Raw genomic sequence first — 20668 nt, forward strand, 5'->3', positions numbered from 1 at the left:
AGCCTCAAAACTGAACACTAGTTGAGGAGTGAGGTACTCTGGCAGAGGCTTGTAAGCGTGGCAAGTCACCTAAAGAAACTTTCTGTCCTAAACCATAGCAGGTGGAGGCAATACCAGCCAACCCTGCAGAAGGAAAGGATGAGTGTCAGCAAAGCCTAACAGGTTAGGAAGTGAACATAGTTGTGTTACTTTAACTTTTAAGGTGTTAAAAGTTAACAGTTGAGAGAATACTTGTAACAGGCAGCTGCTGTTCCCGAAGTCCTCAAATATAATTACTAAAGGAGTAGGGTTTGGATCTTTTGCACACAAGTGTAACTGGCAATAGATAGTTATATCTAAGTAGTGCAGTTGTGTTAACCTCTTGTGAAAAAGATTTGAAGGATCAAACAGCAAAACTACTGGCTCACTTCTAAGCAAAATTAAGCTCAGAGCCTTACGCAAAAGGCTGGCCTATAAATCCCACACTATTCAATCAATTAGCCTTACAGTACTCCATACACTTGAATTCTAACTTCACAGAACAGTGTTGACACAGAACCCACAAGCATTAAGTCCTCAAATACACAAGGTCACTTCTCAAAGGTTGCTGCCAATCATTCAGAGAGAAGCTACAAGGAACTCCATATACACACACACATTTTTATTTTAATAAATAGTGTTTTACAGGCTCAGGCTTTTTTGTTGTTGTCTTTAAAATCACATATACAGAACAGAAAACTGCCTGACCAAGTAACAAGAATTGAACTACTAACCCTGGGAAGGAATGCATGCCCTCGATAACACTGAAGACCTTAACTGAAAGGGGACATCCCATGGGCAGCACAGTAATTCACATCACAGATCAGACAACTTGAGAGAAACGTGGCCAAAGTAAGATGAGTGACCTTAAATGGACCACTTGTCTTTACAGAGCCACAACAGTGCAAGGAAAGCAAAGAGCCCAAAAGCCTCCATCTTCTAGGGTCACTCCTGGATGCACACACATGCCTTTGCATTCTTTAAGCTATACATTCTAACCACAAGTGGAGAGGCTAAGCACAGCAGGTATGCGAAATTATTCCATTGAAGAAGAGATTGGATGACACAGTAATGTTACATTTCAAGATTTTAAATTAGCAGATGCTTTTGCATCCCTTCATTATGGCAGTGGAACAGACCCCACCTTTTCTTACAGAGGTTTAGTCCAAGAATTTCCTGTTGGCATTAGCACCAAAGAGAGCCACTCTGATTTCTGGCATCATCTGTTGAAAAAGAGTACATCAGTTATATGCAACACAATTGCTGAGCATTCCTCACTACAGGAATTGTGTGACAGCTAGGTTAGTCTTCAAAATTAAGAAGGTAATTTACTTGAGTTTTCTGAAGCTTTTATGTGATTTCATATTGCCTGCTAGTCTGCACACTGAAAGGATTGCCTACACTGCAGCAAGAGGAAGAGATGCCACAGCTAGTATTTCCACTAGGATATAAAAGCATCTCAGCCAAAGTTCCTTGTGCTGAAGCTAGCTTCAATAAACAAAGTTAAACGCAGTATATCAGCATCTTGTCTGCAGCACAATCACAGAAGCCTTTCATTACCATCTCTTCTAGAGTTTTTTGCTCTTTCTCAATCTGAAAAGTATATTTTTGGGGAAAAGCCATGTTTGCTGTAGAGAAGCACAAGCAATAAGTAATCTTCTGTCCCTTCAAATGATCAGCTTCTTGTTAGCCACACTGAAATCTGATCCCACACAATATTAGGATTTAATTACAAGATAAAACCAGTTAATTAATCCTCTTCTCACTTTAGCTGTGAGAGAAACTCACCTGCTGGGCTACAAGGTCCAGCCGACTTTCCAGGGTATTAGAAACCTTAATTTTACCATCACTATTGTAGATTTCAACACCTCCAGCACTAGAAAGGAAAAATAAAAGTCATGGAATCCATGATGCATCTCCAAGCTATAACGTGGCAAAGACATTATCCAAAATGTGCACTTATTGGTAAGCCAGAGATATAGGTAACTCTTGTTCATAAACATTTTTTGATCATGACTCTTAATGAGTCAACACAAAGTAATGCAGTGAAGCAGGAGAGCAAAAACAACTTCACAGCTACCAGGTACACAGCTACATACAAAGATACTCTTTAGCACAATGTAAATACAAGCAGTGCTGTGAAATTTGTCACTTCAAAACAGTTTCAGACTTTGCATTTTATTATTAATAAGATTCCTTCAGATTTTGGAAAGTGAAGAATAGTACTGGAAGTTCTGTTTGCTTGTTCATACATTAGAAATGATCACTAATTTTCAGAATAGGCAGCTTTGTTCCATGTTAATTAATTAGGGAAATAAAGCCTAGCAGGCCTAACAAACACAAATTACTTTGTGTCGTTACCCTGCAGCACCTTGCCTTCCTCCTTAGGACTCAGTCTGTTTCCTCCAGAGACAGAAAGCATGGCTACATTTCTATTCTCCCACTCTAAAAGGCCAACAGTTAATTAAGCTTTTATGTACAGTTATTCTATACTTCAGTACTATGCAACAGGCTGGAGGTTGCAGGAAGCTTTTATTAATAGTTTTGATCCACTAGAACAGCAGTAGATACTGTGGAGATACTACACACATCATTTTCCAAGATTGTTCTAATAGCTGTATTAAGTTTGGGCTCAGTAAAAGACTCCCATTTTCCTTACATTTCGTCTGGCAGGAAGTTGTCTTGGTCAATGTGAATATCCACATCCCTTTTTGTGGCATTTTTGTAGATAGGAATGCTCTTCTGTACAGCAGCCTAGGACACAAGAGAAGCATGCCATTAACGTGGATAAATGCTAGCACATCATTAGGATTTGGTTGCTTATTCATTTGGAATAAAAAAAAAAAAAAAAAAAAAAAAAAAAGGGATTGAGGTGTTTTGTTCTGTTTTCTAATTAGGCAATCTGTACAGCTTTTGAGCTGAGAACATTTATTATTATTATTATTATTATTATTATTATTATTAATGTTGTAGTGGTCTGAAGTTTCCTAGGTAACACCCAAGCAAGGAAATGATTCCCAACTTGAAATGTATACTTGTTCTCTCACATTGTACCTGCAGCAGAAGTGCAGCTTGAGAGCATGCTTTCCTTGTTTTCATGTCACACAGATGTGACATGCAAATACTTGTAGGCAGGTCTCAGCCTTCACAAGCAAGGATACTATCATAGCACTGTAGGTGTCTTACCTTAACCATAGGGAGATCTTGTTTCCTGCACCGGACAACTATTCTAGGCTCAAGCAGCTGGTAGAATCCCTGCACAAGATAACCACCACTCTATCAGAAAATTGTCATTTTAATCATCTTAGAATTATTTAACCCTGAAAAAGGAAAGGAGCTGATCCATTTGAAGAACAAGATCTGGCAATGCTAGCCTATTCCAATAAGAACTGTAAGTTCACCCCATGCAGGTATTCCAAGAAGATGGCAGCAACATCCAGGAAAGCCTTTGACTACCAATCATACGTTCCCTATGTTAGCCTAAAGTTTGGAACCTGAGTGCAACTAAATGTGCATATCACAAGATTGAGCTGCCCAGATAATATACACCATTATAAAAGGATGACTGCTGTCCAGGCAAACTGAGCAAACTGTCATTTTCCTTTGCAGGTCTTAGAGAAGACATGCTGTAGTTTCAGTTCAGTTCCTGTAACTCCTGCCTTGTAGTGCCTGTAGTAATACACAAGTACTGATCCTTCAGCAGATCAAATCTAACCAAGATGGACGTGGCTAGTTTGCACAAGTGAGACAGGTTTGTTTCATATCAGCTAAATGTGGCATGGAAACAAAAACAGGGAATCGGAAGCACCAGCTGGGAACGCTATTAAAAGCACTCTGCCATTAAGCTGCAGACAGGACAGTTTGGGGCTTGTTTCTCTGTGTTTATGGTAAAAAGGACTAATTCACACCAGATGGTGGCACTAGTGGCTGCACAAGTGACCCTAGACAACACTTTCTGGACTTTTAGCATAAGTTCTAGTGCTAGAGAATGGTATTATGAATCTATATTTTACCTATACTTCGCATGTGTCACAAATGTGTGCCATACTGCAGTGAATACATCAAAGCTAGGACTAGCTTTGCAGGTAACTACTGACTTCTAGGCTTGAAGAAACAGCTTTACCCAAAGCTTCATCTGAGTAGCTCATTCCAGCTAATTACCACAAAAGCTTAAAGCATGCATCCTAAACATGCATCTTACATATGATTTATGCGTGCACATCTGTAATCATTCTTACAATGGAAGCCAGCTGCTGGTATACTACATCTTACGCTTCAGAATAAACTACAGCTGTACCTGTTCAGAATCTAAGATCAAAAGATATAGCAGAAGTGATGTTTAAAACTCAAAGATCATCCAGTAACGTTTGATCTACAGTAGCTGTATCCAACTGTAACCTCTACAGTTGGTTCCGTTTGAAGACACCAAGGTGAACAAAGCTGCAATCATTTATTAGCTATGATTTAAATATTTACCTGTAGAACCAGTCCATCCAGCAGTATTTGGTACCTGGCAGTATCCTTCACCACCTTGGCAAGTCTTAGCTTGGCCTCATTCAGCAAATCCTACATTCAGAAGAAAATCAGATCAGCAGAGCCCATCTGTTTGGCATTTGGTTTCATGCCTACCAACTTTCTATACTCCTATTATAGCTATCGCACCCTGCCAACACGTAAATGTACACTCCAGCTGGTGTTCATCCAAGCTAGACCTTCATCTATGTGCATGGCACAATGTCCTTTCCAAACACTTCCCCATTCTCTGCCCTGATCTGAACCCAGAATAACCAGACAACAGCAATTTTTTTTCCTGAAAGAGACCTCAGCAGTAAAAGGATGGTATTTATATTAATTCACAGAGCAACTACATAAGCTATAAATTGTTGCCTAATCTAAACTAATAAAGTTGTCCAAATCACTATTTTTTCCAGCCTTGTGATCAAGTAAAGAAGTTTAACCCATATTTTTACCAAGCATTAAAAAAAAAAATTTTGTAAAAAAGCAACTTGAAAATCAAAAGTAAAAGCATATTTTTAATTCAGAGTAGATGTTCTTGAATGCCTTTGTTTCAATAAATCAGTATCAGAAGAGACTGATCACATTTCTTTAAGATTCAACTCAAATACAGCTCCTAGAGGTGAACCACTCCTATAATTACTTCAGAAGAAGCAATTGTATGATTTGGTATAAAACCTTCTTTACTGTTCTGCCTTACAGTGTTTAATAGAAAAGTGCACATCAATGCAATCAGTTGTAAAGTATAAGACTATCACAATTCAACAACGTGCTCAAAATACAGTTACACTACCAACTACAGAGCAACACAGCATTTCTGGAAGGGATCACCTTTATTCTTCATGGAGAACGGTAAAGAGCCAATAAGGGAAGCAAGAACAACTAGCATGTGACTTTAAAGGGTTTTAAATGAGGAAGAGCGTTATGTATTACTCAGAAGCATGAGATTGAATCAGCTGACACATGAGGAAGAGATTACCCAGCAGAGACACAATGCAGCTCGTTTGTTAGCCACCCCCTTCCTCCTCACTGTCAGAACAATCAAAAATTTGAAACTAGCCACTTTCTTCTACTAACTCCTTTTCCACAGCAGAGCTGACTCGAACATCATTACCAAGTGTTTTACATTCGATGTGTTTCTCCAACAGCTCAACAGCACCACCCAGCCAGCACATAGAACACTGCAACTGTTTAAGATGGGATAAGAAAAGTGGTGATAGGTAACCTTCAGGCTGCGTGATAAACAAATAAGAATACCTGCACATGGTGCAAGATAAACACAGCAAGACTAAACAGCAGCCTGCCTTGGTAAATGATCACTCACCCTATACATTTATACACAGACTGGTTACTTACTTAGCAGAAAAAGAAGCAAACTTTTCCATTTACTAAGGCCACTAAAGATGAGAGAAAAAAACAAACTGGAAAACAGTGCATTAAAGCACACCAGCCTTAACGTCAGCAAACAGAACTTCAAAGTTCTACAGCGTGTAAAAGACAGTTCTTTCAAGTCCATAAAAGAAATAAGCTATTGTCCAAACAGTAGATAAAACAGATGCCTGTAAAGCTCCCAGCAGAGAGCTGTGTTTCCCTTTTAAAAGAACAGGCAATAGAGACTGTGAAAACAAGCTAAAGCAAATTAGTGAACCTGGATCATACCTTCAGTGACTTTTCAGATTAGCTGGGGAAGCCACTGCTGTACATTGATGCAAACATTACTCAATCACAAACCATGTTTTCCTTCCCAGAATGAAGAAGTTCATTTCCTAACAGATGGTAGGAATCAAACCTTGGTGTGTTTACTGCAGGCATACTCACTGAAATAAGGTCATCCCTTGCTTTGAGGACCTTCAGTCTTGCCTGATTCATCAGGTTGGACATCTGACTGCAAGTTGCATGATAAAGTTGAATCAGCTTACCAGGCTTTGAATACAGACAGAAAAACTACAACATTGAACTGCATACATTTAAAAGTAGCAATACAACAACGTTTAATAACAAAGCCTGCTTAAATATTTTAACTTGTGTCTGAACTCGTGCAAATGATTACAATGCAGAACCTCACTGTTCAGTAAAGGCCCACCAAAACAAAACCTGACACAACCATTTGTGAAAGAGTAACAGACCAAGCTGCAGTTTTAGACAGACATAAAGAACTAAGAGATTTTTTTCACCAAATCTCCTACCAGTTATACAATTGCTGCTCACCTTTGATAATTACTCCTCAGAAAAATTAGAAATTTGGAATTAGAACTCAATACATTAAGCTGCAATTTGTCCACTTACCAGAGTCTTGTAGAAAATTAGTAATAAGAGAAGAGCTCAGGCTCTGAAGCCAACCACCTAGCCTAAGCAACTTACATTTTCTTTTGCTGCTCAATTTGTTTCTCTTTCTTTTCATAGTACTCCATGATTTTCAGCCTCTGTGTCTGAACAAGACGACCCTTTTCAATGTTGAATTCTTCTTCAGCCTGCAGTAAAAATTAAAGAACTGAAGTGTATATTGATTCCACGGGTTGAAAGAAATAGAATTAGATGAAATGGCCACGCTTTAAGAACATGTTCACAGATAAACTAGGATCATATAATTTATGGTTCCCTATAAACAAAACATCTCAATCAAAACTCAAGTCAAAAGGAACCTTACTAAGATACAGTTTATTTCATCAGTATGTCTGTGAGTATGTCAGTGAGGAATTCTGCAAATAATTCAACCCATGCCTTAAATACAAACGTATACTTACTAAACCACATCTACAACTGTGTTTGCAGGTGGCTACACAGATTTAGGTACAGTTACAAACCTGTTTACAAACAAGCTTTCACCAAGGTAATTCAAATAGTTAATTTTCATTTTTATTTTTATTTTTTTCCATTTTGTTGCAAGCATGAACTTGTGCTTGATTACAAACATCCTTGCTCTGATTTTGATTTCCTACTGATGATGATAAGCCTAACATACAATGGAAGTCAAGCCAAATTCAGAGTAACAAGGGAACAGCTTGCTACAAGAAACCTTGTAGCAAGAAGCGGAATTCTAAATTATGTAGGAAATTCTCTCAATTCTTTGTGTTCTCAAGTTATGTAGAAGAAGCAGGGAAAGTGTTCCACTTACTCCAGTCTGTTCACATTGCTATTCAGCTCTCCTGTTTGCATAAAAATGTAAGTGAACTTAAATGTGAATTTATTCATGTCCAAGAACTGCCAAGAAACTTGGGCAAAAGTACAGCTCCAGCTCAGTTACTTTGTTTTGATTTGTAAACAGATAAGAAACATTAACAGTAGCATCATTTTTGCTATACAATAACTAAATCTTAAGTAAACTACAGAAAAGTTTCCTAGGACTGCTTTGAGTGCAATTATCAAACCAGGATGTCAGAAGCAGTTCTCCTTTTACTGACATTAAACTTCCACTTTTACCTTTGCATCTATTTCTTCAGCCTTTTCATTGGCCTCCTGCTCAATGAAAGCCATCATATGCTTGATCTGTAACAAGAGAGAGAAAAGGTATTTTCTGTTAGAAAGGATCTGATGAGAAGTGTATCCCTCAGAAAGGCACAGATGGCACCTGAATGAATCCTGCTGATAGAGACCACAGCAAGCACATGACATGATAGTTAGAGACTGGTTTGCATTAACACATTCAAATTAAAGATACTTTTTGAAACTGCTCCACAGGTCCAACAGCTCAAAGACATAGAATCCAATTGTATTAAGTTCTTCTTGTTTATCTTGCACCATTCTGTGGCCAGGTTTAAGTTTCAGTTCAAATCTGGAGCAGACCATAAGGAATCATTGCCCAGTCAAACCACAACTTCTAGCAGCACAGCCATTTCCAAGCACGGATGAAGTGGATTGTAGACTCAACTGTACCACAAACACCTCCTTTTCACTTGCACTTAATGACAAGTTATGTTTCACAACCTGGTCTGAACAAACTTGAATGCAAGATCCTATTTATGTAATCTCATGCCAAAATGAAGCTTCTTAAAGAAAAGTGCTGATGAGAGAACAGAACCCATAGGCAGACAGCACTGTGGCCATATACATTAAAAAACAAATGGTAGCAGGAAAGTGGAAGATATTAGGCATACGCTGTGGAAGAAATGAACAGGTTTCTACATCCTCAAAATGAAGTCAATCATTTTTATCTGAATTCTGGTCTGCAGCACTTGGGTTTGCAAGTCCACCTACAATGTCAACTTCTTATCCTGCTTGCCTGACCTGGGTGGCTGATTGAATTAAGCTTTAGATCTACTTGTTTTAAAGAAAGAAAATCTGAGAGAGGCAGATAAAACATGGACATAATTTTGGTGAACAGCCTTGTTTTGAAGAAAATGATTATCCTTTCCATGGGAAGTCCTAGATGTCAGGATGGCTTTGGCCTTGCATGACTAGCAAGGTTAGATGGAAGAATCGACTAAACATTGTTGCCAGAAGAAAGCAAATGTATTATTGAGAAAATCTCTTACTTAAAGGTGGTTTCAATGGGAAAATTTTTGAGAGTGCCATAGTAAGTAGTTAAAAGTTCAGAGGCCCAGCTGGCAAATTCATGCCAGGATTTATGCACAGGCAGAACCAGTGTGCTACCAGCAGCACTCTTTTCCAGTCAACAGGATCAACCCAGCTAGGTTCAGCAGTGCAAAACAAGGGCAGGAAAGTTATAGGTATGAAAGTCCACTAACACTGTGTGTTTCACATATCCACAAAGCCCACACTAGCCCATGAAGTCTACCATAGAAAAATAAAACGGCCTGGTTGAAAAGGACCACAATGATCATCGAGTTTCAAACCCCCTGCTATATACAGGGTTGACAACCACCAGACCAGGCTGCCCAGAGCCACATCCAGCCTGGCTTTGAAGTCTATGCCCAAGGTAGCCGAGCAATGCCAACACAAGGTCAGCTTTATTTTTACAATCTTCACGAAAGAGGAAGGAAATAATTATAATAATAATAAAAATAAGAAAACACAATGCGGCAATTCCCCTTCTGGAGAAAGACGACCTACTGATTTTACTTTCAATGTGACGCTTCCCTGCCAAGAGACTATGTTTACTGAATGAGAAAGTGAGACACAAAGCGCTTATGATGCAGAGGACACCTGGGAGGTCTGCCCACTGCCTGCAGGACCGGTGCTGGCTGGATCAGTGCAGTTGCTAACAGCACACGCCGCATCCAGCCCGGTGCTGAGCAGGATTCTGGGCAGGGGCACTATTTACTGTCAATAAGGACACAGTGCCCTGGCCCAGCAGGAAGCTTCCAATGTTCAGAATTCAGCCTTAAAAGTTTCCATTGCTGAAGTAGCCCGGTTTGCACCGCTCGGCTTGAGGGTACAGAAGTAAAAAGGACAGACGAATGCTAAGTTCCAGTTAGATCGAATTAGCGTAGCCCTACGAAAACAGAGGAGCAGAGCCCTTAAAGTAACATCTAGAAAAGCAGAGCTTATGCAGGGCAACGTATTTACCTGCCTCAAAGAACAACTATGCGCTGAAGACAGCACAACACCCGGGCCAGCTTCGAGGCGAAGCCGGCTGCAGCCTACAGGCCGCCGTTCCGCCACAATCATCCTCCACCCACCCATCAAGCCGAGCCGAGCCCTACCTGCTTCTGGACGTCGGCATCGCTGAGCGCCATGGCGGCGGCGGGCGCGAAGGAAAGCGCTTGGGGCCCGAGGAACTGCGGACAGAGCCGGCAGCGAGCACGGCTGGAATCAAATCCGGTTCGGGTCACAGCTGCCGCTGTGTCACCGCGCCCCGCCCTCTCTTTCCCCCTAGCCAATAGGAGCCTGTGCTCTGCGTGACGTCACCGGCGGGCGGGGCACCACGTGAGGCAGGCTGCCATCTCGCGGCCGCGGGCAGCCCGGTGGCGCTCGCACGTGGAGCGTTGCATGGGAGCGGCGCGGCTGGCCTGGAGCCGTGCCGTGAGGTGGGCTGTTCGAGCGCCTCACGGCGATAAGCCGCGGGGTTCCAGGCCTTTTTCGATTACTGTGACCTCCTGTCGCGCTGTGACCAAGCCCATTTTTAAGAGATGCGCTGGTTTTTTCGAGTTTTGCTACTGTTTCTGTTTTACGGCCAAACTTTACGCGTGCCCACCATAGCTCTTGTTCACCCTGGCTGGCAGGGAGCGCCTCTTTCCCTTCTGTAGCTGCGTTTCCTGAAACAAACAACGGAGCCGCTCCTTACACACCAGCTCGTACCCACGCTTCTTGTTCCTACTTCCCCAGTTTAACCACGCCTTTCCCGGCGTCCTCGCCCTTGCGGCGGGCGGTGACACGGCCGTGACGCACCGCCTTCTCCTCCCCCGGCCCCACCATCATGGCGGCGGCGGCGGCAAATTAGGGCAGAGCGAGCTCTGCCCGGTGCGCGCGCGCGCGCGCGCGCCCACCACCCCCGGCGGCTGCGGCCCGGCCCGGCGCTGCGCCGCTCCTCGCCCCGCCCGGCCTGCCCCCCCCTTCCCTCCCTTCCTCCCTCCTCTCTTCCTTCTCCCCGCCTTTCGGCGGCGGCCGCAGGTGAGGAAGGGCCGGGGGGTTGGGGGGGAAACGGGTGGTCGGGAGACTTCCGCGCGCCGGTTTATTTCATTATTTTCTGCGCGTTCCCGCCGGCAGGGAGGCGTGCGGGTGGGGGGGAGGGAGCGGGCGCGCCCCTGGCGGCCGTCGGGCTGCGGCCGCTGAAGGGCGGCGGGAGGAGAGGCGGCAGCGGGGGGGGAGGGGGCATGGATGTGCGCCCGCACCCGGCCCCGCACCCGGCCCCGCACCCGGCCCCGCACCCGGCCCCGCACCCGGCCGGAGCGCGGGATGAGGCCTGCGGCGCGCACGGCCCGCCGCCGCCTGACTCATCCCGGCTCCGTGCTGCCGGGATAGAAATATCTCATTCATCACCGTAGTAACGGAGTGGCTTACGATGCGCTCCCGCAGAGCCGCGCGGCTGCTCCGGCCCCGTTTTGTGGTGCTGTGTGGGCCTGCGGGCCGAGGGCATGGTGGGGGGCGATAGGAAAAGCGTTCCTCGCCCGTTAGCAGAGCTGTGCTGTAGTGGTTTGGAGAGGTGGCTGGCAGCTCTGAAAACAGAAGCTTTCTGGTGGATAGCCCGCACAGGTCTTGGTTTTCTTCCTAAAAGATAGTCAAACGTTTCGCCTAAAATGCTCACTTAATTACAGCTCCTTCTAAGGCCAACCAAAGCCACCGCCCAGATACGCTTTCCAGTGCTACCATCCATTACGTGACGCTGGGGACTGGTAATGGATGTAGCATTGATTCATCTCCACTTGGGATCGGCGTGTTTGGACTCAGTAGTTCACAGCTTATTGAAAGCAATCTCTTAGTCATTAGTACTCTCAGAAAAGTAGGCTGAGGAGTTTGTCTAGTAGCCAGCCCACAGCCAGGTGCCCTGCCTGCTAGGGCAGGTGTTTGGGAGGCAAACTGCTGCAGGGTTGGACCAGTCCGCGCACGCACCTCATCCCAATCCCCCGCTCAGCCCTTCTGGTGAGGTGGTGGAGAGCTGGGTGGTTTCCATGAAGTTGGCACAGGGTGTGGATTTGTAGCTGCACATCCTGCAGGCACCTCCTTGCAGTTGGGTACATCTGAAAAGGAACTCCTGTGTAAATGTGAGGCTGTGAGTTAGAGACACGTGTTGCCAACTAGGAAAGCTGAGAGCAGTTACCTGTTACAGAGAGACAGACCAAATCCATGAGCTTCCTTAAAGTGTTTTGAACTCCAGTGCTGCAGGTTTGTTGCCTCCCTAAATCTCAGTGTCTGTGCTCGGCTGAGCAGTTACTGAATGAGGCCGCGTGTACTTTGAAATAATTCCCCAACAGCAGGAAGTGTTCTGAGGTGAGATTGTAGCTGGTAAGTGAAGCTTGACAACTTGCTTCGAGTCTTGGAATGACTGTTTTTGAGCAAGACTTAGATACTGTCGTGACAGGGCCTTGTTCTTAAAAAGAAGGCGGTCTGTACTGTGCTCTTGGTTCTGGACCTGTTTTTGGCAGGTTACACAGAAATTGGTCGAGGTATTGATCAACTGCTATTTTTATAAGCATACAGCAAAATAGTTTGCAAGGCTGCAGCTCCACATGCACACAGCATACCTGTGATGTGCAACAGTCAGATGTGCGGCAGCCCTCGGTGGCAACTGCTGAGTTGTTCCACTGTGCAGTATCGCTGCATTTTGGCATTTGAATGGTGTGCAGCAAATGCAGCTGGAGGCACACTGGGATTTTTCAAGGGAGGACTGAAATATGGCTGAGTCCCTTCTCTAAGGGATTATGTTGGCTGTATTCGTGGGTAGATTTGCATCGCCCTCTAACTAACATGTTACTCTTCTGTGGATTAGGACGTGACAGATTGCATGAGGAAACGACAGTCTGACTAGGACTGCTGTGTTCAGGTCAGTTGAATGGCTCAACCCACATATAACAAGCAGCGTGGTTGGTTGAAGGAATAAAGGGCAACAGCAGCTTGAACAGGGGTAGGTTTTTCTCCCCCGTGGGTGCAGAGTTAGAGATACTGTGAATTACTTCCTACGAAGGAAAACTCACCTCATTGTGATGATCTCTTTAGTTTTTTAAGTAGCAGTGCAAAAATTTTCTGAACCAGAAGTAACCTCCTTGGCCATGTTTTGAAGGCTTGTGTAGTCCTGCAATGCCTTGTTTCCTCTGATTCATTACATCTCCCAAGCAAGCCTTTGTCTTATTCTCTTAAATTGTTTCTGGCCTCTTTTACATCTTGCTCCTCTAGTGGAAAGCTCTTCTCCCTCTGATCTGGTTGTTCAAGCTGTGCGTCCTTTTCTAATCCCAGTCATTCCTGAAAAATGGTCTTTTCTGCAATACTTACAGTATCTGAGTCAGTATTTGTCTATGTCTTTTTGAAAACAAAAACAATAGTTCGCAATTTAAAATGAGTAATTCAGTTATGGTGTTCTCTGGAAGGAAGACCAGTGAGTGACTTTTCCAGTCTGTTGTTCTTTTTTGCGAAGCTTAAGATAGTCCTTCTATTCAAGTTTTTGACTGTTCCTTGTCATTCAGTATAAAACTACCTCTCAATGTGCATCTGCCCAAGTGGTTACTTTTCTTCAATTGAAGTTGTTGTTGTTTTTTATCCATTGCTTTCCCAGGGAAACATTAAGCCACTATTTAAACAAGTTGTGGTCTGACTCTCTTTCCTCCACCCCCTCCAGAGGTGCTGAGCTAAGCGTGCTGAAATTTTCATGAGTTAGACCTCACCGCTGCACATGGATCACTGTGCTGGTATAGAATTTCATTCTTGTTTTGACAAATTTTTTTCTTCTTCAATTTTCTCTGAAAATCTGTTCTGAAGACTGATGTTTATTATATATATTCAGAGCCAGTCTTTGATATGCATCGTAGTGTCTGGATTTCTGTAGACCACCCATCAGGCTCATTCTTTCTGAACGGGTCTGTACAGGTTGGCTTGAAGGGCTCCCATTCATTGTGTAGGCATTGCAGAAATTGCTTTAGTTTCAGGACTGTGGATCTCTGTAAGCAAAACAAAACTGAGACGTACTGAGGAGCTTTTGCTTTCTGGTGAATGGCATCTTTCACATCTGCAGATGTGGAGATTGCAGCTGGGGATCTGGCCTGGGGAATACATCTATTGTTAATGATCCTGAAGTCTCCTGAGCAGTTCTTTCCAAATCTCTCATGTTTATTGAAATCTCAGTTTGTGGTAGTGGCTGAAGGGTAGCTGCATATTATAGAAAAGTCGTGTTTGTCCTTTGCTGTAACCTCTTGCACTTCTGAAGCACGATATGTCAAGTGTTACCTTTAGTTTTTGACATTGATTCTTTCCAATATAAATCACTGTTTCAGTTCTAGCTGTAGCAAAGACTCAAGTGAATATTTCTGGTGAAGGATTTCAAGAATTTGAAATGCACAAGAAGAGGAAGGGCTTCCCAGAATATAGTCTTCAGGAAAGTATCCTCTGTTTTCAATAATGAACAAGTTTCAGAAAGTAGAGCTGTTATAGTTTAAAGAAGGAACTCTTAGCCAATTTGCCACCAACTCTTTTTTCCCATTATAGCTGGAAGTTTTAAAATTGACTTAAATATTTCTTCTAAACATATCCATATTCTGAAGCTTATAAATTCTCTAGCTCCTTCAATATCTGTTATGTACCTGTTCAGCAGTGCGAGCGTTCCTGCTGGCCTTCCAGTTAGGCATCAATTCTGATGGCCAGGTGTGAGCTGCTGCTTATCTGGGAGTGGCTGTTTGAAGTGATGGAGAGCTTGATGATGAAAATTCATTTGGAAGCTCTTGTTGCTGTTGGGTTTATCAGGTTGATTGGAAGTAGTTATCCAGGCTGTTCCTTATACAAAATGCTAGAACATGTTGGTTAGTCTGACGCTTTGTTTCAATCTGCTTTGTTGCCTTTTCCTCACTTATGTGTTGTCTTTTGAGATTCATTTAGTTTTTCCTTGTCACTGATGACTGTTTTTAATTTCTATTTCTCCTAGCTTCTCCCGCTGTTGTTATTTGAGTGTTTGAAGAAGCAACTAAACCAATAGTGAAATAAGGTCATTCTTTGACCAGATGTCGCTATTAGAGACAGCTTTCTGTTTTATGAGTATTAATGTCTGGTGAGAAATCCAGGACACACGGCCATCTGTTCTTCCAATCCCAGCAACGACCGTAGAGTTTCCTGTGTTGACCATGTGTTTGCCATTGCTGTTGGAACAGTAAAATGAGTTTGAGACAGTTGTCTCTTTTCCTGCAAGAAATTTTTTGCATTGTAATATGGAATCTGAGAAAGCAGTGAGTGAGGAAAATACCCTTGTGAGGCTTAGGGGAAAGGAGTTTCCTCTGAAGGCTGTTCCTTTTACCTCAAACTGCAGTTAAGTGAGTCTTCAGAACCCTTCAAACCGCTCTGCATGACTACACCTGTATTTTTGTATGTGGTTGAGTTGGGAGGTATTAGAAGGCAGACACACGGTGAGGAACTCTTCAATTTGCTTTAATGTGAGAGTATGTATGCCAAGCAGAAGTGAGAAATTCCACTGCTAACTGCAGTCAGAGCACTAGACTTGAAGGCATTTGGTTTTACTCTGCGTAGTTTTTATTAAAATAAGAATGCATAGGATATAAAGGCAAAACTCTGGATATTACTTCATGATTGTTACATAATTCCTTGTTATGTATGAGTTCATGACCTATTGCAACTTTATAAAAAAAAAAAAAAGAAACAACAAGCAAACCACTCTCCTTTTTTCTTACAGTGTTCAGTAACCCGGAGAAAAGCCTACGTGCCCAATAAGAGCACTAAGACACTGCAAGCCAACCTGATGGCGTCCTCTACTGCTGTGCCTGTAGGATTTCACTATGAAACAAAATACGTAGTTCTCAGCTACCTGGGGCTTTTATCACAAGAAAAGCCACAGGAGCATCCTTCTGCTTCAACTCAAGGTAATATTTACATGTGCCTGTTGACATATACAACTGTTTTTGCAATATGCATGTGTGCGGAATGTCAGCCTAATGTTTTGTGTTGTCCATCTCTCTATTCATTTCAATGAATAATAAAATGAGCAGTAAGAGATACTGATCGAAACAGAGTTGTTTTATTCAGATTACTGTTTTACTTTGAGCTATGCAGGGCTGACTGGTGTTTATGAAGAAAAAGAAAAGTTTTATTAGCTGTCTTCAGATTAGGAAGGATGGATTTGTGTTACTGCCGTTGAGCAATCTTAGGAATCTGAGGCCATGCTTGCTTTTTGGGGAGGCAAGTAGAATTAATGAGGGATGAGGAGGTGTTTACCAGCATAAAGCCTGTGTGGTGACTTAAGCAATCTCATGTACTAAATAGTTTTGCCCAGTTATGTTAGCACTTCTGTTGTTGTCAGTCAGTGGTAGCGAGAGATGTGAGACTTAATCTGGCCTACACTGCATCTATTTATTCGTTTATTTTTAAGAAGCCAAGGACTGCATGGAGTAAGATGTTTCTTCCAGAACAGGTTTACATGTGCAGGAGATTAAGCAGAATAAAATAAGTTTGACAGATTGTCTTTCATGTTCTAGGTTGTGAAACTTCCTATATTTTGTGTTGGCAAACATTTAAACAACATTGTTTATCGAGATTTTTGTGCTGTCCTGTCAGTTCTTGGTGATGTATATGTTGCTACCAGTTCCTTCAGAACTCCTGATGAAGGCACATTTAAAGAAAAAAAAATCCTTGAGCAAGCATTTGAAAATATGTACTCTGTTACTGAAGTTACTTGTCAGAAATTGAGAAATGCTTGAAAAGAAAAGGGAGCATCAGAGATAAGGCAGAAATAGTGTTGTCAGTATGGCTCTGTAACATATGCTGGTTATATTATTTCCTGTGTAAAATTAAGCTTTGTATATGTAAGATGTGTCTGTTTCTTCCACTGTGACTGTATCTGCAGTCCATGAATGGAGAGACACCTTCATGCCAGTGTGCTGTTTCATAAAACCATTTGCTGGAAAAAGTGCTTATTTTAGGAATAACATCTCATACTGAATAACCCATCTGGGATAGTTTCTGTAATTCATTCTGTTAATTTATCAAGTAAGTACAAAGCTATAGCCAGGAAGAGTCTAATTCTTTCTACAAATGCAGTTTGTAAAGGAAACTTAGTCTTACAGCTTTCTTTCTATAATTTGGCTTTGGTTACCATTGAAAATTGGGAGGAAACCGAATGGTTTGTTAGTACTGAAACCACTAATAAATATTTGAATTCAAGAGCAGTATTAAAACTGTATAGAGAGGAAGCTATAAATGCTTAAATGCAGTTTTTCTAATCACTTAAGGAGACTTTTAAGTCGCTGAGTAAACATAACAAATCTACTTTTTGGACATGATTTGGGTATGTTAGCTTATGTGACAGCAGAGTATAGTTGCATTTGCTATTAAAAGACTCCAAAGCATTGATAGTTTCCAAATCTGTCCTTTCATCCCTTTCATTCATTGCTCTGAAACTTCTCTTCTAAGGAGGAAATTATGCATTTCCCTTACCCAAACTCTCTAATCCTGAAAGTCAACACAACTTTTTTTCACTGCTAGGAGATCCCTCTCAGTGATATTATGTCTTTATGATCAACAACTGTGGAGAAAATATTTTTCCCTTTCTTTTCACCTGTCTTGTTTCTCTTTCTGTTGACAATGCCTTGGATGGACTTCATCCTCTTATTGAACTAAGTCTCAAGACTAATCTTGTGTTTATGGATTTGTTTCATTCTTTCTGAACCAATTCTTCCTGTTGCTTTTCTGCTTTCTGTATTTCCAACACCTTTCATTTGTTTGGCAATTACTTTTAAAAGATCTTTTGTCTTACTTTTTTTCTCATTGCTTGTAATTGAACAGTCAGCTATGCCCAGGCTATGTGTGGCAGCAGCTGTGTGTATACTTCAAAGTGCTGTGTGCATATTATTTGAATTTGAATATCAAGTAGCTACGTGTAGTCAGTATTCCTCGTTGGCTAGCATGTGGCTGGGGTCTATGAACTGAAAACTGCCAAAGCAGTGTGCTCTGTATGCTTCTCCCCTAGGGAGACAGTGGGAACAAGAAGTCCATAATGGATGTTACCCGTACTTCCTAATGTGCTGCTGGAAGACAGTTGGGCACTACAGTTACAAGTGTGGCATGAGAGGCCTGCTTAGGACAAGAGATGTGAAAGCCAGTAAATAAAAACGAATAGTTGTTGTTTGGGATCCCACTGTGAAGAAGAAACTTGTTTTTCATAAAGTAAACTTGAGGCATAATAAAAATATGACATTACATCATGCTTGCTGGTGTGTTTTTCATATGTTGTCATCAGCCATAGAAACAGTACTTTGACTGACCCCTGTTTCGTTTCATTGATGGTTTTTGTGGTACTTTAAAACTCTAATCACTAACGCTTCTACTCTTTGTGGCTGAATGCTTTTATTTATGGCTTGAGGGGGTTCTGGTACAGAGTACTGGCACTGAATCTTATTTTGCTATAGTTTGCTTATTATGCTGGTAGACCTTTCATGGCAGACAATATAAGAAGTGATGTTTGACTGTTGCTTGTTTGTAGTTCAGTTGTATAACACTTATCTGTTTTATGCATGTCATTCTTGTGAAGTCTTGACTCTGGTTTATGATACTCTCATATATATATTTCTTTTAAGTCTAAGTCTTTATTCTTTGTTTGATTTCTTTATCTTATTATAATGTATGAGGAGTGTTCAGAAAGGCTGACTTACCTTTATTATGTTAATCTTTTCAGTCTCCTTTTTCCAGTGGAGAGTAAGAGTGTGGGTCAAAGCAGGATCCTAATTATAGCCAGCTTGAATCACCCAGTGGAGGATCTCGTCTCTTTCCATTACATACAAAATGCTAAAATATGAATACATATATATTTACCAGGTGTAGTTAGTATTTGTATACTTTTCAGGAATCTACCCCTTCACCAGTATCCCAAATTTCAGTGGAACTTCTGCAGTCCAGTTAAACTAGAGTCTAATGGTGCTACTTCATCTCATGATAGGAGAAATTGAATGCTTTTGTCCATTTACCTGCTACAGCCATCTCCCTAAAACCTCAGCTTTCTTGCATCTCATGCTAGAGAGTTCTTTCTCCATGTCTTTCCATTCCAAAAATTCAGTAAGAGTAAAATCTTTAAGGCACTTGTTTCTCATTTTTTTCAGACCTAATATATTTACTAGAGTGATTGCTTTCAGGGGATTTGATTTAGTAAAGGGAAACCTCAGACAAATTACATGGATATCTACCTCACTGTATTTCCTTTGGGACATTTTGATTGGATCGGAGTTTGTTGCAAGAATTATGGTTTCAGTTACAACAGCTAAAAACACTTCTGGCTTCAGCCAAAGGAGGACAGTTTTTAAGTCAACATCTGATTACTAGTTTGAACATTTAATTCAGGTAACTGCTGTTCAGTGCAGGGACTAAGAAGAGAACCATCTGCAGTTATCTAGGCTTCTGAAGATTCATTGGGCATAATCTTTTGACATGATGGCTCTATGGTTTGATATGGTTGATTTCATTGCAATATTCTCTGGTAGATTTTGGTGTCTCCAGAGGAAAATCCAGCAAGTTTAGAACCAAGGAGTAATTTTAGAGGTTACTTTTAATACTGTTTTGGCAGAACAGTCACCCAAATTCAGCCTACTTAAAGCCTGTTAGCAATGAATTCTGCCACTTATTGGTAGATTTTCTTATAGGTGAAAATATAAATTGCTCCAAAAAACCTACTGTTGCATACATGATAAAATATCATTTGTGTAAGTTCATACAGTCTGAAGCAACTGGTGAATGCAATCATTTAAAATGTGTGTGGAAGCTGTCAGTTACTTGTTTATTAAATTGTGAAGAAGTGCTTTATTATTTTTCCAGAACTCTTGTAGTGTCTGTAACTACTGTTTCAAACACTGAAAATAATAATAACAATACCAAGCACTGGAAGATATTTCTACATCATTTCCCTTGATAACGAAAACTTTCAGTCCGCTGCAGCTGTTAACAGTACTTACTTTTTAAGTGAGTTGAAATACTCCGATTTTGTGATTCGATGTATTTATAATATAAACACGTCTTTGTGTTTAAACAAGGAGCAATTTTTAGCGTATTTGCTTTCTTGATCTACTCTCCCATTATTTGACTTCATTCCACGTGGCAAGGATTCTCAAGGGAGGTGCTCTTTTCTGTTTTGTGTTTTTTTTTCCTTCAGCAGTCTCCTGAATAAGAAATCTTAATATCTTAATTAAAATCTTAATCCCTGAACTCACATAGCATCCAAGAGATTGATAGTCAAGGCCACCATTACACGGTAGCACGGATGATAGAAGAGGTGAACAAAACTTTGTCACTTTTGTGTTTTCCCTGAGATGCATCTTTTCCACAGTACTTTTAATCCAGCTGTTTTGCACGATGTTTTGTTACCATGTGAAGTGAAGTGCTCTAAACATTCAAAGGCTGGAGCCATTGTGATCATTTCCCACACAACAAATCTGACAGCTGAGTAGTGCTGAACTGGGATGATGGGAGAAATTGGTTTGATGTTTATTTGCTCATTTCTCTTCAGTTTGAGGTGAGTTCTGTTACATCTCAGAAGATACACGTACAGCTGTGCAGAGATGATAGGCTTAGTGCATTTTGGGTGAGCTCAAGGCTCCATAGTGGC

General features: G+C 41.6%; 2 protein-coding genes across 3 annotated transcripts in view; one reads left to right on the forward strand and one right to left on the reverse strand.

The window, feature by feature from the left end:
• Nucleotides 1-1092: 1092 nt before the first annotated feature.
• On the reverse strand, nucleotides 1093-10269 carry ATP6V1E1 (ATPase H+ transporting V1 subunit E1). Its single transcript, XM_042889944.1, has 9 exons — nucleotides 10137-10269; nucleotides 7954-8019; nucleotides 6895-7004; nucleotides 6352-6418; nucleotides 4495-4584; nucleotides 3205-3273; nucleotides 2678-2772; nucleotides 1807-1894; nucleotides 1093-1241 (listed from the first exon to the last, which is right to left on the reverse strand). The coding sequence occupies exons 1-9, from the start codon at nucleotides 10167-10169 to the stop codon at nucleotides 1179-1181; spliced, it is 681 nt and encodes a 226-aa protein (XP_042745878.1). The 5' UTR covers nucleotides 10170-10269; the 3' UTR covers nucleotides 1093-1178.
• Nucleotides 10270-10964: 695 nt separating this feature from the next.
• Nucleotides 10965-20668, forward strand: part of BCL2L13 (BCL2 like 13) — a 42176-nt gene continuing 32472 nt past the window's right edge. The window contains exons 1-3 of one of the 2 annotated variants that reach the window (XM_042889756.1): nucleotides 11012-11043; nucleotides 12860-12913; nucleotides 15758-15944. In XM_042889756.1, the coding sequence (XP_042745690.1) occupies nucleotides 15824-15944 (121 nt within the window). In that variant the 5' untranslated portion in view covers nucleotides 11012-11043; nucleotides 12860-12913; nucleotides 15758-15823. Of the gene's footprint in view, nucleotides 11044-12859; nucleotides 12914-15757; nucleotides 15945-20668 lie in introns of both variants that reach the window. The other variant, XM_042889755.1, reaches the window with a different exon arrangement.

The sequence above is a fragment of the Lagopus leucura genome, unplaced genomic scaffold (genome assembly GCF_019238085.1).
Source record: "Lagopus leucura isolate 7727_CA_CO unplaced genomic scaffold, USGS_WTPT01 Super-Scaffold_100159, whole genome shotgun sequence".
In the NCBI taxonomy this organism is placed as follows: Eukaryota; Metazoa; Chordata; class Aves; order Galliformes; family Phasianidae; genus Lagopus; species Lagopus leucura.

Coding starts and splice junctions, on each gene's coding strand:
- ATP6V1E1 (XM_042889944.1), bottom strand. CDS start 10,169: ATGGCGCTCAGCGATGCCGACGTCCAGAAGCAG. Junction 4,585..6,351: donor CAAGGGATGACCTTATTTCA/GTGAGTATGCCT, acceptor TTCTGAATGTAG/GATTTGCTGAATGAGGCCAA. Junction 3,274..4,494: donor TGGATGGACTGGTTCTACAG/GTAAATATTTAA, acceptor TATCTTGTGCAG/GGATTCTACCAGCTGCTTGA.